This window comes from Macrotis lagotis, chromosome X, assembly GCF_037893015.1.
Source record: "Macrotis lagotis isolate mMagLag1 chromosome X, bilby.v1.9.chrom.fasta, whole genome shotgun sequence".
Lineage (NCBI taxonomy): Eukaryota > Metazoa > Chordata > Mammalia > Peramelemorphia > Peramelidae > Macrotis > Macrotis lagotis.
In genome coordinates, this window is record NC_133666.1 from 497,478,607 (window position 1) to 497,492,871 (window position 14,265).

At 33.5% G+C, this 14,265-nt stretch overlaps 1 protein-coding gene across 7 annotated transcripts in view; it reads left to right on the forward strand.

Moving 5' to 3' along the window:
• Positions 1-14,265, forward strand: part of LOC141499990 (zinc finger protein 236-like) — a 150,715-nt gene that overhangs the window by 4,710 nt on the left and 131,740 nt on the right. For all 7 annotated transcript variants that reach the window (XM_074202825.1, XM_074202823.1, XM_074202822.1 and 4 more), the window contains exons 2-3: positions 4,895-5,019; positions 8,982-9,154. In XM_074202825.1, the coding sequence (XP_074058926.1) occupies positions 4,895-5,019; positions 8,982-9,154 (298 nt within the window). The remainder of the gene's footprint in view (positions 1-4,894; positions 5,020-8,981; positions 9,155-14,265) is intronic.

A 14,265-nucleotide genomic window follows, 5' to 3' on the forward strand; every position in this document is an offset into this window, starting at 1 on the left:
CCCCTCCCCCCAAAGAATACTCAGTTTTACTGGTAATTCTTGATTATAATCCCTAGGTCCTTTGTCTTACAGAATATCATATTTTATGGCCTCTGTTTATTTAATGTAGAAGTTGTTAAATTCTGTGCAATGCTGACTGTGGAGCTCCATGATATTTGAATTATTTCCTTCTGACTGCTTGTAATATTTTTTTCCCTTGGCATGGGGACCTTTGGAATTTGAATCTGATATTCCTAAAAGTTTTCATTTTGGAATGTCTTTCTTGAGATTATTGGTTGATTCTTTCAATTTCTATTTTGTCCTCTGGTTTTAGACTTCCTTGATAATTTCTTGAAAATTAATGCCATACTCTTTTAAATTTATTTAATTATAATTTATTATATATTATATGATAATTATATACTATGTTCTCTTTTGTCCTCTGGTTCTAGACTTTCTTGATAATTTCTTGGAAATTAATGCCCAGACTCTTTTAAATTTATTAATTTTAACTTATTATATAGTATATGATATAATTATATAATATATACACTGTATTGTATTATAAATTAGAATTTATTTTTCTCATAGCTTTTAGGTAGTTAGTAATTTTTAAATTATTTCTCTTGGATCTATTTTCCATTTCACTTTTTTCCCCAATAAGAAACTTATTTCCATTTTTTTCATTCTTTTGATTTTGTCTTATTGATTTTGATGTCTCATAGTCATTAGCTTTCATTTTCCCACTTCTAATTTCCTCAGTGAGCTTTTGTGTCTCCTTTTCCATTTGGCCAGTTCTTTTTTTTTTCTTCTTCTTCTTTTTTTTGTTTTTTTGGTTTCTGCAAGCCAAATGGGGTTAAGTGGCTTGCCCAAGGCCACACAGCTAGGTAATTATTAAATGTCTGAGGTCAGATTTGAGCTCAGGTACTCTTGACTCTAGGACCTGTGCTCTATCTACTGCGCCACCTAGCCACCCGCAGTTCTACTTTTCAGTGAAATTTTTGTACCTTTTTCCATTGTTTTTGTGCTTCTTTTCCCAAGTTGATGATTCTATTACATTACTCCAATTTCTTTTCCCATTTTTTTCTACTTATCTTTTTTTGTTTTTTAAAATCCTTTCTTCCATTACTTTAAGGGCCTGAATTCAATTCACATTTTTCTTTGTGGCTTCGCATGTAGCAGTTTTGACTTCATTTTTCTCTTCTAAGTTTGTACCTTGATCCTCCATGTCACCATAGTAATTGTTCTATGGTCAAATTCTTTTGGTTTATTTTTGTTCACCACCGTCTCTCCATTTTGTGATTTTGGGTACTTTTATGTAATTTTTTGGTGAAAGTTGGGTTTTCCTCTTGAAGTGGAGAGGGCATTGTCCCAAGCTTTTCTTATGCTGGGGCTTGGGGCCTTGACTGTTGGTTTGCATTGCACCTGCAGTTCTAGCTGCTGGCTTGCATGGGGGGTGGGGGTTGAGATCCCTAGTGGCTTGCCCCAGGTATGGTGCCTCATTGCTGGCTTGCCCTGGAAAAAGGAACTTAACTATGGTCCTGGCTGGTACCTTAACTTGGGACTTGGTCTGTACTTCTGGTCTGTACTAGAGGTAGGGTCTCAGTGGTAACTTACCCTTAGACCCAGGGCCTCATTGCAGGTTCCCCTATGGTGTGATTTGGGGTTGCTGTGGCTCTCTTCCACCCCCATGAGACATACTTTTACTGCTGATTTTCTAAGCTATACTGAACTGGGAAGCTGCTTTACTGCTCCAAAATTAGTTCTGAGGCAGGAGGGGAATTTGGAAAGACTGGAGGAGTTTTTCCTGTTTTAATCTGCCACCTTGGCACTGGAAGACTTCACTAACTTTTTGGGGTTTTTTTGCAAGGCAATGTGATTAAGTGATCCGAGATCAGGACTGCACTTTTTAATAATGATGTTTATCCTGGTTTTTGTTGATCAGGCTAGTTAAAGTTGAGCTAAGTTTTCAAGAAGTCTAATTTCCCAAAGCATCTATCATAAACTTTCTGTATTAATTTGAATTAACCAAGCACCAGTATCTGGTAAAGATGTTAATCTAAAAAACAAACTCACTCTATACTCAACCATCATCAAATAATTTTCAAGAAAGTAAGATATTGTCTGAGGAGCCAAAAACATGTGACAGAATGTCCCCTGATGGCAAACAGAACAACTCATTGTTTATTTGGTGATTATTCCCAAAGGTACTATAACCTTTTTTTTTACCACCTTTATTGATTACTGTAAAACCTTTTTCTCAGTTTCAGCAATAAAAACAATATGCTAGTATATGAACTCAATCCAATTATAGTAAGAATGCTAGAGTAACTTGATGTACTGGAAACTGTATATATTGGCATGATCACTTGCTTTAAAATGTACTGTCTTCCAGGGAGACAATTTTTGGATAGTGTTCATGCTTAGTCCTACATCTGTTATTAGTCCTTAATAGAACCAAATATGACTTTTAGTCAAAATATAATATTCTATAAATCTCTTGGTATAAATGGATGACTTTAAGTTTCATGGCTCTGTTGAAAAGCATATCAAATGCTAATTCATCTCCTTAATACTTTTTTCAATAATGTCAAAACTTCATCGAATTAAATAACTTTGCAGCATTTTTAATGTCTTAAATGTGTCAAATTTTAATGTGTTAAAGGAAGAATAAAATTTAAGACTTTGAGTTTGAGTAGGGAGGTGGAATTGTACCACTACTTTAAAATACTTTGCTTTTTTATAACCAGAATATTGAAAATAGAAGGACAGTCAAGGAGAAAGCTGAGGTTTGTGAAACTGACACCTTGAAATCAAAGCTTAATGGGGAAAACATTTTAGAACAATATCTATGCAATGTTGATCTTTTTTCTAGTTAAATTTTATCTTTTCTATTATAAAGTACTTTTCCTCCCTTACTACCCTATCCTTTTTCACTACCACCCCCCCCCCCCCCCCCCAAGAGTAGGAGGAGATGAGAAAAAAAAATCAAACCCTGGTTAAAAAGACAAATTGACTGGCAAAACAAATTCCCATGTTGGCAATGTTGAAATTTGTGTATCATTCTACTTATTAGTTATCTTTCTGGTAGGTGAAAAATTCCTCTTTGGTCAATCATTGCCTTGATCAAAGTTCTTAAATCTTTGATCATTTTTACTTTGTTATGTTATATCGCTAATTGTTCTTCTGGTTCTACTAACTTCTTTTTTCATCAGTCATTCCAGGTTTCTCTGAAAACTGTATCTTTCTTATAATAGTATTACATTAAATTTACATATCATAATTTGCTCAATCACCCCCCCCCCCAGTTGATGGAAATTCCCTTAGATTCCAGTTTCTTACCACTACAGAAAAACATCCACAAATATTTTTGTTATATATAAGACTTTTCCCTCTTTCTATGGTCACTTTGAGGTATAGGCTTAATGGTGGTAACAATGGATCAATTGGTAGTCAGAATTTAACTTGTAGACCTATTTGCAAATACCTTTCAAAAATGCATTAGTATTACTGCTTTCCTATAGCCCTTGAAACATTTGTCAGTTTTTGTTTTTGTAAATTTGTCATTTTTTTGTAAATTTTTTTTTTTTGGCAAGGGGAGGTGACAGCTTTTGCCCGTCTAATGGGTGTGAGGTATTCCTTAGAATTGTTTTAATTTGTATTTCTCTAATTATTAGTGATTTGGGACATCCCCCCACTCCCTCCATATATCCTCTGATAACTTGTATTTCTTCCTTACCATTTGTCAGTTGGCAACTAACTTTTGTTCTGATTCAATTTCTTATGTAATTTAGGGATGAGATTTTTTAATATGTGCAATCATATCAAACATATTTCTGTATTAGTCAAAAGTATGTTTTGATCTGCATTCAAACATCACTAATCCTTTCTCTCAATGTGGATAGCATTTTTCCATCAGAAGTCCTTTGAAATTGTCTTGGATTTTTATATTGCTGAGTAGAGTGTAAATCATTCATAGTTGATTTTGTTTGTGTGTGTGTGTGTGCGCGTGTGCGTGTGTGTGTTTATGGAGATGTGAATCAGCTTTGGTAAACAATTGGGAATCTTGCAAATAAGGTGATTTATAAGTAGAAAAGGTCTATAGTTGTGGTACAAATCATGTATTTTCAGACTTATTCAACGTATTTGTCAGTTTTGGCCCTCCCTTCCCTGCTTCCTTTTCCACTGTTCTTATATTTTAGTCCCCTTCACTTTTCAGTAAAGTGGTACAGACCTCCTTACTGTTCCTCAAACAAGGTACTCTGTGCCTTTTCATTGCATCCTGACTGTCTGGAATGCTGTCCTTTCTGATCTTTTGCCTCCTGGTTTCCCTGCCTTCCTATAATACATGTCTCATCTGTAATCCTACCTTCAAGAAACCTTCTTAGGTTCCCTAAGGCTTGACTTCTCTAATTTATATTGTCTGTGTTTATCATCCTAGTTCTTAATTTACTCGTACTGTATCTAGTTCACAAGTAGTTTGCATTTATTAAGAGTCTATTATGTACCAAGTGCAGGGATACAAAGAAAGGCTAAATAAAGACTGTGCTTATGCTCAAAGAACTCAGTCTAATGCAGGAACTCATCATGCACTCACTGCTTAGTACAGTGTCTGGTACATAAAAGCAGTTTAATAAATGCTTATTGGCTGTTTCTACCTAGTAACACTGTGTGTGTGTGTGTGTGTGTGTGTGTGTGTGTGTGTGTGTGTGTGTGTGTGTGTGTGTGTTAGAAGCTTGCCAAATATTTTTGGAATTAACTTTCTGCATAGTAATAGTACCTGCACATTGGTTTTTGCTTTCTGATTAATTTATATAAGATTTATATGAAAAGTCTGATGAACTTTCTGATAAGATTAAATTTTGAATGCATGTAAATGAATAAAATTTAAAAAATGAACTTTCTTTGTCATCAGGGTATCAAGTACAAGGTCATATAATCGGAACATTGACAGAAGTGGATTCACATATTCTTGTCCACATTGTGGAAAGACCTTCCAAAAACCAAGTCAATTAACTCGACATATTAGGATACACACAGGTATGAAAAAAATAGCTTTAAAAAAATTAAAGACTCATAAACAGAAATAATCAGGAATTTATTAAATCCCTACTATGTTCAAGATCTTATGTTAATACTGGGGATGCATATGCAATAAATGGGATGATCCTACTCACATGCAGCTTATGTTGTAATTGAAGAGACAGAAATACATTCAGAATAAATACAAATAAATCTGAAATAGTTAAATACAAAATAGTTTTGAGAGAAGACATTAGCGGTTGAAATGCTTCCCATAGAAAGTGGTACTTGAGTTGTGACTTGAAAGAAAGAGTGGGATTCTGCAAAGCAGAGTTGAGAAGAGAATACATTTCTAGGCATTGGGAGTAATCACTGCAGACTCAGACAGTAAAAGTGCCACTTGGGAAAAGTCTAGGAGGAAAGTTATAACCATAAACTTTTGACATTTTGTTTTGAAGTTTTAAAATACTTTAGATTACCATTGGTTCTGACTCCTCTAAGATTTTTATCCCTCTACTATCTGGTTTTCTTAATAGAAAGAAAAATTAAACTGTCCTTTAACTTTTGGTTATATATCATATTTAATTCTTTGTTTTCATTGAACATTGAATGGTATTTTGAAATGTTGATCTAGACAAATATGAGGTGGTTTAACTTAAGATATTTGTTGAGATCATGATTTGCTGCTTATTCTCAATAGATATTTAAAAAAAGTTTTATGGAAAGGTTTTCATGTTTGAAACTAAAGCATTCAGTTTTAGTTCATTTCTATTTATGATCAGGAAAGGTTTAAATTCACTATACTTTTAGTGCTAAATGTATCTAATGCTCTAAATGTTTTTAAAAGGCTACTCATTTTTATAATGTAACTCCATTAATTTTTAAACTGAAATAAAACTGTTGTTTATTGCTTGTTTAATTTCTTTTTCTTAGATTAGGTTATTAGAGTATTCTATTTTCTCTTCTGTTAATTTCTTTACATTTTTATAAATATTCATCTGCTTCATTTAGATTGTAATTTTTATTTTATAATTGAGCAACATAGTTTCTAATAATTACTTTAATTTGTGGTGCATTTATCCTTTTAATTTTTGATATTTTCTTTCTATTTTTAATCAAATTAGTTATTTTTCTATTTTATTCCTTTTTTTAAAAAATAAAGCTATGTCCTAGTTTTATTGAATAGATTTTGGTATATTTTGTTCACTTGTTTCTTTTATGCTTTTTTTTTATCAATCCCTCCTTTGATTTTTAGGGTTTCTATTTGGAGGTTAATTGGGCATTTTAATTTTTTTTTCTAGTTTAACTTTTAGCTGTATGTCCAGTTCATTGATCTGCTCCTTGTTTGACTTTTAAAGGCCTTCATAATTTAACCCCTGCTTTATACCCCACACCTCAGTACCTCTACCTCCACCATGTTTCCAGTATTCTTATACCTTAAAATCTTCCCACATAGTTTGTGGCCTAGTCTCACTGACTTTGCTATTCCTCAAGCAAGACACTATATCTAAACCAGGCGGTTTTTTTTTTTAGATTTTTGCATGGCAGATGGGGTTAAGTGGCTTGCCCAAGGCCACTCAGCTAGGTAATTATAAAGTTTCTGAGGCTGGATTTGAACTCAGGTACTCCTGACTCCAGGGCTGGTTACTCTATCCACTGTGCCACCAGCTATCCCCAAACCAGGCATTTCTACTGACTGTTTTACATGCCTGAAAATCTTTTATTTCCTTATCTTAGCATTCTGTTTTCTTGCTTTTTAAATTGCCAACTTAAAATTTCTTCTGTAAGAAACCTTCGCCAACCTTTCTTAATTTGGGTTCCTTCTGTTGATTATATCTAATTTATACTGTATATTACTTATTTTTACATAGTGGCTTGCATGTTATCTCCACCATTTGACTGAATTTCTTGAGAATAGGGATTGACCTTTGCATTTCTTTGTATTTCCTGTGCTTTGCACAATATCTGGCCCAATGTTGTTACTACACACTTTAAAAAGTTTGTCTGATTACTAGAGAGAATTCCTCAATCCATATCTCTTTGAGTCTTAATTTAAAAATAAAGAAACCTCTTGGAGACTTTAGACAACATTATTCTTTCCTCATTTTTGCCTGTAAGGAAAAACCTTTTATTACCCTAACAAACATTTTTCTAACCTTTGAAGCCTTTGAGAATCCTATAATACATTTTAAAACTCTGAGAGACCTTAAAGAAGATCTTGTTTAAACCTGTCATGCATGCGCTAAGAAGTTAATCAGTTGTGAAAGAAATATTTGGCTAGTCACAGCATTACCTCCCTGAGGGATGGTCTTCAATAAACGTTTCTTGAATGTTCTTCAGTGGGTCTTATCTTTTGCATGATTTTTAAAAAATATTGAATAATTTTAAAATGAAATTTAAAACATGGACATTATACTTATGGGTGTTTTAGTAACTTTGTATATCATAAAATGAAGCATTTGAGACATGAAGGCATTCATAGAGAAAATTGCAATATTTTTGAAAATTGTTTAGGTTCTTGACAGATAATTGATGTTCAAATGATATTATTTCTCAAATAAGTTTATATTTTTATATATTTATATATTTATAACATAACATATAAGTTAATATTATATATGCCAAATGTTGAGTGATATGCAAAAGAAAGATAGTCCTTATCCTTAAAAACTTCTAGTAGGGGAATTTGCATAGACAAGTTACTGTTTTTATGGAACAGTAAAAAACTTAAAAGTACAAAATGTTAGACTTGCAAGCATGGTGAGGTGACCTCTAGTGGTGGGGGAGCGCTTCAACTGGGTTTTGAAGAATGAGGTAGAATTTTATCAGAGGAAAGGGTTTGGAGATGGGGCTTGAAAAACATTTGAGGCATATGGAATGGCATTAATTAGCAAAGTGATATAGTTGAAAAATCTAGAGACATTTCAAGACACTATAATTTTTCTATAACTGTTAATTTCTCGAAGACTGTCACATCAGGGAGGTGATGCTGTGATAAGCAAGTAAATTGAATTTGGGCGTTAGGTCCCACTTTCTCCTCCAGAGCCATCTGGTCAGATATGAATCAGGACTATTAGAGATGACCCTAAGATGCCCAAAGTCACACAGCTAGTAAATATCAAGTGTTTGAGGCCACCTTTATGCTCAGGTCCTCCTTGACTGCATGGCTGGTGCTCTGTCCACCAGCACCTAGTCCTGTGATGCACTTAGATTCATAGATTCATATACTGACTGGCTCAACTTGTACGGACTCGATGCTGGAATTCCCAGTAAGTGCAAGTCATAAGTACTATTGCCCTTTGTACAACTACCCATTGCTACTACTAATTGGACAATTTAGTGAAGTTCTCAGATCAGCCTACTCTGGTCGACCCCATGCCCCCGCAGAGCTGAGAAGATGGTGGAACTTGACTATCTAGATGAAGTAAAAATAGTAACAAGGTTTCTGTCAACATGTAAGTATCATTGTAGCAAAGAGTAGTTGAAAGTTCCTGGAGTAAAGAAACAGTTAGAAAGCTTAAGTTGAGGTCAGAGGGTGGAGAGCCTTGAATATCCAGTCAGCCACTTTGACTTTATTCTGTTGCTTTTATGAAATTTCTCTGAGTTGTTCAACTCATAGTTGAATGGTTGTCATGCATGTTTTTAAAAATTTGTTCAAGAGGTTAGAGTTTAAAAATTCACAGAAGGAAAAAAACTTTATGTCCTTAAGTTTCTTAAATAACTAGTTTTTATTAAGATCCGAATATGTATTAGGCATTTTGCTAGTCCTTTAGCATACAAGCATAGAAAATGAAATAATCCCAACTCTTAGGCAGTAAAGCTATTAATAATTATCTGTTATTGAATGTCATTTATTCTTTATTGAGTGAAACTGTAGAAAATTTTTTCAACTTGGATTTTTTTTTCTCTTTAAGGCAAATTATGGTAACTTGTGCTTCTACAGTGATGGGATTTTGTTTTTTATAATCCTTTCATTTTAGGTGAAAGACCATTTAAATGTAGTGAATGTGGAAAAGCTTTTAACCAGAAGGGGGCATTGCAGACCCATATGATTAAACATACTGGTGAAAAACCCCATGCCTGTGCCTTTTGTCCTGCAGCCTTTTCTCAGAAAGGAAATCTTCAGTCACATATCCAGCGAGTTCATTCAGAGGTAAGTTTGCTAGTTAGTGATGCATTATCATGAATGGAATCTTCTTTATATGCTCACCTTTCTTAAAAAAATGTAGATTCAGAGTTAATAATTGGAATAGTCTTTAAATTTTATACTTGGAATTACTGCTTTTATTTTTCACTTCATTTGGAAAGATTGATTTAATTGGCTATATGGAATAAATATTTCGATATTTTAATTCTGCTCTGCTATATATGTATTTGAAGAATGAATGTTGCCTTAGTTGATTGTAATGAAATTATCTCCAGTTAGAACTTAAGGATCTTCCTTATTCCTTTAATGAAGTTAAAATATTGATGTAAAAATGAAAAAGGAAAATAAAATTAGAAAAGTAATTAATAAAATATTTTATAATTATGGTCCTTTGAATATTAATGGATCCTTTCATATGCCCATTAGATTTGTAATTTATCTTACACCTACTATATAATTAGACATCTTGTATCTGATCAAGGAATTAATTATATTAGGCTGTTGTTTAATTCTTATGCTGATTCTAAGGTAATTTTTCAGGTTTTTTTTCTCTTTTGTGACTTATTTCATTTTATGTTAATTTACTCAAGTGAATGATATATTCTACTTGTTATTAGGAGACAGTATAAATAATTTTTAGTTTTTATCTGAGCAGTTTTCAGCATCAAGAAGATTCATGAACTGTTCAGACTAAGAAATTTAGAAATCAGTCAACTCAGCCCTCTTATTATGCATGGAAAAAACCAAAGCCTAAACTTGTCAGACATTATACACATAGAGCTAGCATTACAACTCAGATATTCAGACTAACAGGGCCAGTCCTTTTTTCACTGTGAAATCTACCTTTTGATTTTCTTTTCCAAAATTAGAGTTGTCCTTTGCTTTTAATGATGTGCATTTTTCATTTTTTATGTATTTCAATGTTAATCCTTAATGTAATTAGTTGAATTTTAACTAGGGATGGATATTATACTTTGATAGTCTCATAAATATATCAGAATAAATCTAATCAGACAAATGTAATATTTCCCCAAACTTCTTGTGGGAATATCCATTGGGTTTGATTAATAATGTAATAAGCTAGAAATAGTTCTAAAAATCAGAGTTAAAATAATCAGTTTGAGAAAATCAATGATAAAAATCTCTAATACTTATTCAGGATATAGAATCTGTGCTACAGAATCCAATATTTAGTGTTTTTTATAATTCATCCTTTTTTCTTATATATTAGTTTTCTAGTCCAAAATTGTAACTGTCTTGAAGGTAATCAAAATATTTTATTGGGTTCGTAAGAATTTTTTGAGCAAAGCTCTTTGCTGGTTCCCTGACAAAATTTCTTTGACAAAGTTAAAATATTTTGAAACTTTCAGAGTAGTTTAAAAATCTGTAAGGAGTGACAAAATTCAGGATGGCTAAAATCAATAAATTTAAAACAATTAAACAATCATTTGTTAAGATGACAGGTGATGTTCTGGGGATGCAGTGACCGATATGAAAACATTTCTTACCTTCAAGCAGCCTCAATTTTTTTATGATAGCATATATGTAGGTAAATATAAATAAAGTAAATTTGTAATTTGGGCATAGTGCTATTAGAGAGTGCTAATAATTGGATGAAATCAAGAATGGGCTATAAGATATACAGGCGTACCTCAGAGATACTGCAGGTTCAATTCAAGACCAACACAAAAAATCAAGTTATGTAAATTTTTTGTTTCTCAGTGCTCAGTGAAAGTTACGTTTATTCTGTATTATAATTTCTTAAGTGTGCAGCACATTATGGTTAAAAAACCCATTGTACTACTTTAATTAAAAATACTTTATTGCTCAAAAAATGCTAACTATCATTTGAGCCTTTACTGAGTCATAATCTTTTTGCTATTGTAGGGTCTTGCTTAGAGGTTGTTGAAGATTGAGGTGAATGTGGCAATTTCTTAAAATAGGACAGCAATGAAGTTTGCTTCATGGATTGACTGTTCCTTTCATGAAAGATTTCAGTGTAGTAGGCAATACTGTTTGATAGCATTTTGTCCACAGTAAAACTTATTTCAAAATGGGAGTCCAATCTTCTCAAAATCTGTCGCTGTTTTATCAACTGAGTTTAAAATGGCACATAGTATTGTATTTTAGGAAAGAAAGAGGCTTGAAAAGAGAAAGGGAAATGACTAGTTAGTGGAAAGTCAGAACACACATTTATCAATTAAGTTCACTGGCACTGTTCGTGGTATCCCAAAACAATTACCATAGTAACATTAAAGATCATAGATCACCATAATAGATAATAATTAAAAAGTTTGCACTATTGTGAGAATTACCAAAATGTGACCCAGAGACAGATGTGAGCACAGTCTATTGGAAGAGTGACACCAGTAGGCCTGTTTGACACAGGGTTGCTACAAACCTTTGATTTATGGCGTGGTTTCTTTTTAATGCACTATCTGTAAAGTTCAGTAAAGTGAAGCACAATAAAATGAAGTAAGCTCACATCATACTTGAATTGAACCTTGAATGGTACTAGAGATTCCAAGAGATGGAGATGAGGAAGGACATTTCAGACCTGAGGAATAAATGGAGCAAAGGTTCAGGTAGAATTGAGGTGGGATTAAAATTTGGTAATGGATTAGCCAAGTTAGTTGAAGTAGAGGGAAGAGTTAATGATCACTCTGAGGTTGTGACTCTGGGTTTTTATGAGTGGTTTGTTGCCCTAAACAGAAATATTTAAATAATGGAGAGGATGGTGTTTAGGGGAAAAGATAATAAAATAAGGAACTAAACTCATAAGAGTTACAAAGTCCTGTCAGAGTCTTATATTTGCCTGTGGTGTTCACAGCATCTCACCATGGGATTGATGAATCAATTGACAGATATTTCTTGAATGCCTACTATGTATCAGATGGGCATATGATGACATAAGAATGAAGTAGTTCTTGCCCTCAAATATTTTAAGTTTTATTAGAATAGATAGCATGTATATAAATAGAAAATAATTTTGGTGTAGATAGTATTAACAGCTGGTGAAACAGGAAAGGAGTCTTATTAGAAGGTAGAAAGTAAACCTGGAGCCAAACTTTGAAGGAAACCAGTGAGTCTAAGGAGCAGAAGTGAGAAGGGAGTATGTTTGTGGCATGGCGGAAAATCCACACAAAAGCATGGAGACAGGTAATAGAGTGTCATGTATGAGAAATGATAAGTTCATATTGGTTGAAGCTTGAAGGGTGTATGAAGGGAAATCCTGGAAAGGAGTCAGTCTGTGAAAGGGCTTAAATGTAAATAGAGAGGTTTCAGCTTGATCTTAGTGGCATTAGGGAGCCATTAGAGCTTCATGAACCGAGGAATAATGTGCTTGGAATCTTTTCTAGGAAAAATCACATTGGCAGATAACTGGATGTTCTAGAGAGAAGGAAAAAAAATTGAAGCAGGCAACCCAGTGTAGAGATTAATGTTATAGTTCAGGTGAAAGTTGATGAGGATCCTCAAATAAGGGTGGGTAGAGGAGAAAAAGGAAGAGTTCAAATGTGAGAGATATTGTGGAAATAGAATTGACTTGGTAACCTCTTGGGTATGACTGTTGGTGGAGTAGTCAAGTCTAACTGACTGGATATATGCTTATATATGCATATGCCCAAAATAGGTAAGTTTGGAAGAAGGATGGATGGATTGACTATGAGGGAAGAAGATGAATCCTTTTTTGGACATGTTGCATTTGAGTTTGATATTCTGTTTGAAATGTTTAGTAGTCAGTGGATTGCCTACTGGAACTCAGTATGGAGAAAATTGAGATTATATTGATCTTGTGGTCGGTCATCAGCAGAGATGATAATTAAACTAATGGGAGTTGGTGAGTTAACAAAGCAGAGTGTAGAACATGAAGAGATAGGGCCCAAGCTAAAGTTTTGGAATTTATGCACAATTAGAAGGTGCAGCTTGGATAATAATGCAACAAAGGAAAAGTAAAGACAATTAGATTGAGAACTGAGAGCAGTGTCTAGAGTAGAGAGTATGCAGAGAGAAAAGGTAGTCAGTAACAACATAAGTAGCAGGATTTAGTCTTTAGAGAACAGTTTTAGTTGATTATGGAATCAGGAACTGGATTGAAAAAGCCTTAACTATGAGAGGAAAGAAAGAGGAACCAACAAGAACAGACTTTTTTTCCTAGGAGCTTCACTATAAAATATCCATAATGCTTGTTTCTTGATGTTTCTAGTTGTTATAGCCCTCTGCCCTAAAATTATCTGGTATTTATTTCATGTATTTGATGTGTTTGTACACACATTACTTCTCAGGATAGTATATGAGCTCTTCAAGGAAAAGAGCTTTTCATTTTTATTTTCATAGGCACTTAGTAAATGCTTATTGATTGATTCAATAATACATTGGTTGATCTTTAAAAAATATTAACCTGTTCTTTATACTTATTTTTCTCTTCAGGCTTTATTAAGACTAATGGTCATTTTTAGAACCATCTGGTCGGGCATTTTTGAGCTTTTGTTCAGATTATACCATAAACCAATAAAGTATGTGAGTTTTTAAAAATTCTCTACTGCCATATCCCTCCATAATCCCAGAAGATAGGAACTAGAGCAGAGAATTAGGAAATCAGGGGGCAAATTAGTGCAGGGGGAAAAAGAGTTATAGCATCACCAAATTTTAGAATGGAAAGGAAAGCTATTTTGGCTGTTAATATAGTGGATAAGAGTCAGGAAGACCTGAGTTCAAATTACTACTGTGTAATCTTGGTCAAATCACTTAACTTCTCTGTTTCAGTTAATAGTACCCCTTGTGAGGGTCTCACATGAAAACATTGTACAACACTTTGCAAATCTTAAATTGCTTTATAAATGCTATTTTTATTGTCATTTTCCAGTATAACCCATATCCAAAAGGAATCTGTACTCTACCACTCTGAAGAATTGGTAGGGGAATGGGAACTCAGCCCATTCTGCTAATTTTAGGTCATTCTAATACCAAGTGTAAATTTACCTTTTTTTACATCTTCCACATTATTCTTAATTTTGCTCTCTAGGCCCAAGCAGAAATGAGTTAAACTTCACCTACATAATAGCTCAGTGACTAATTAAAGACTATAGCCATCCCTTTTCTCTTCCAGGCTAAACTTC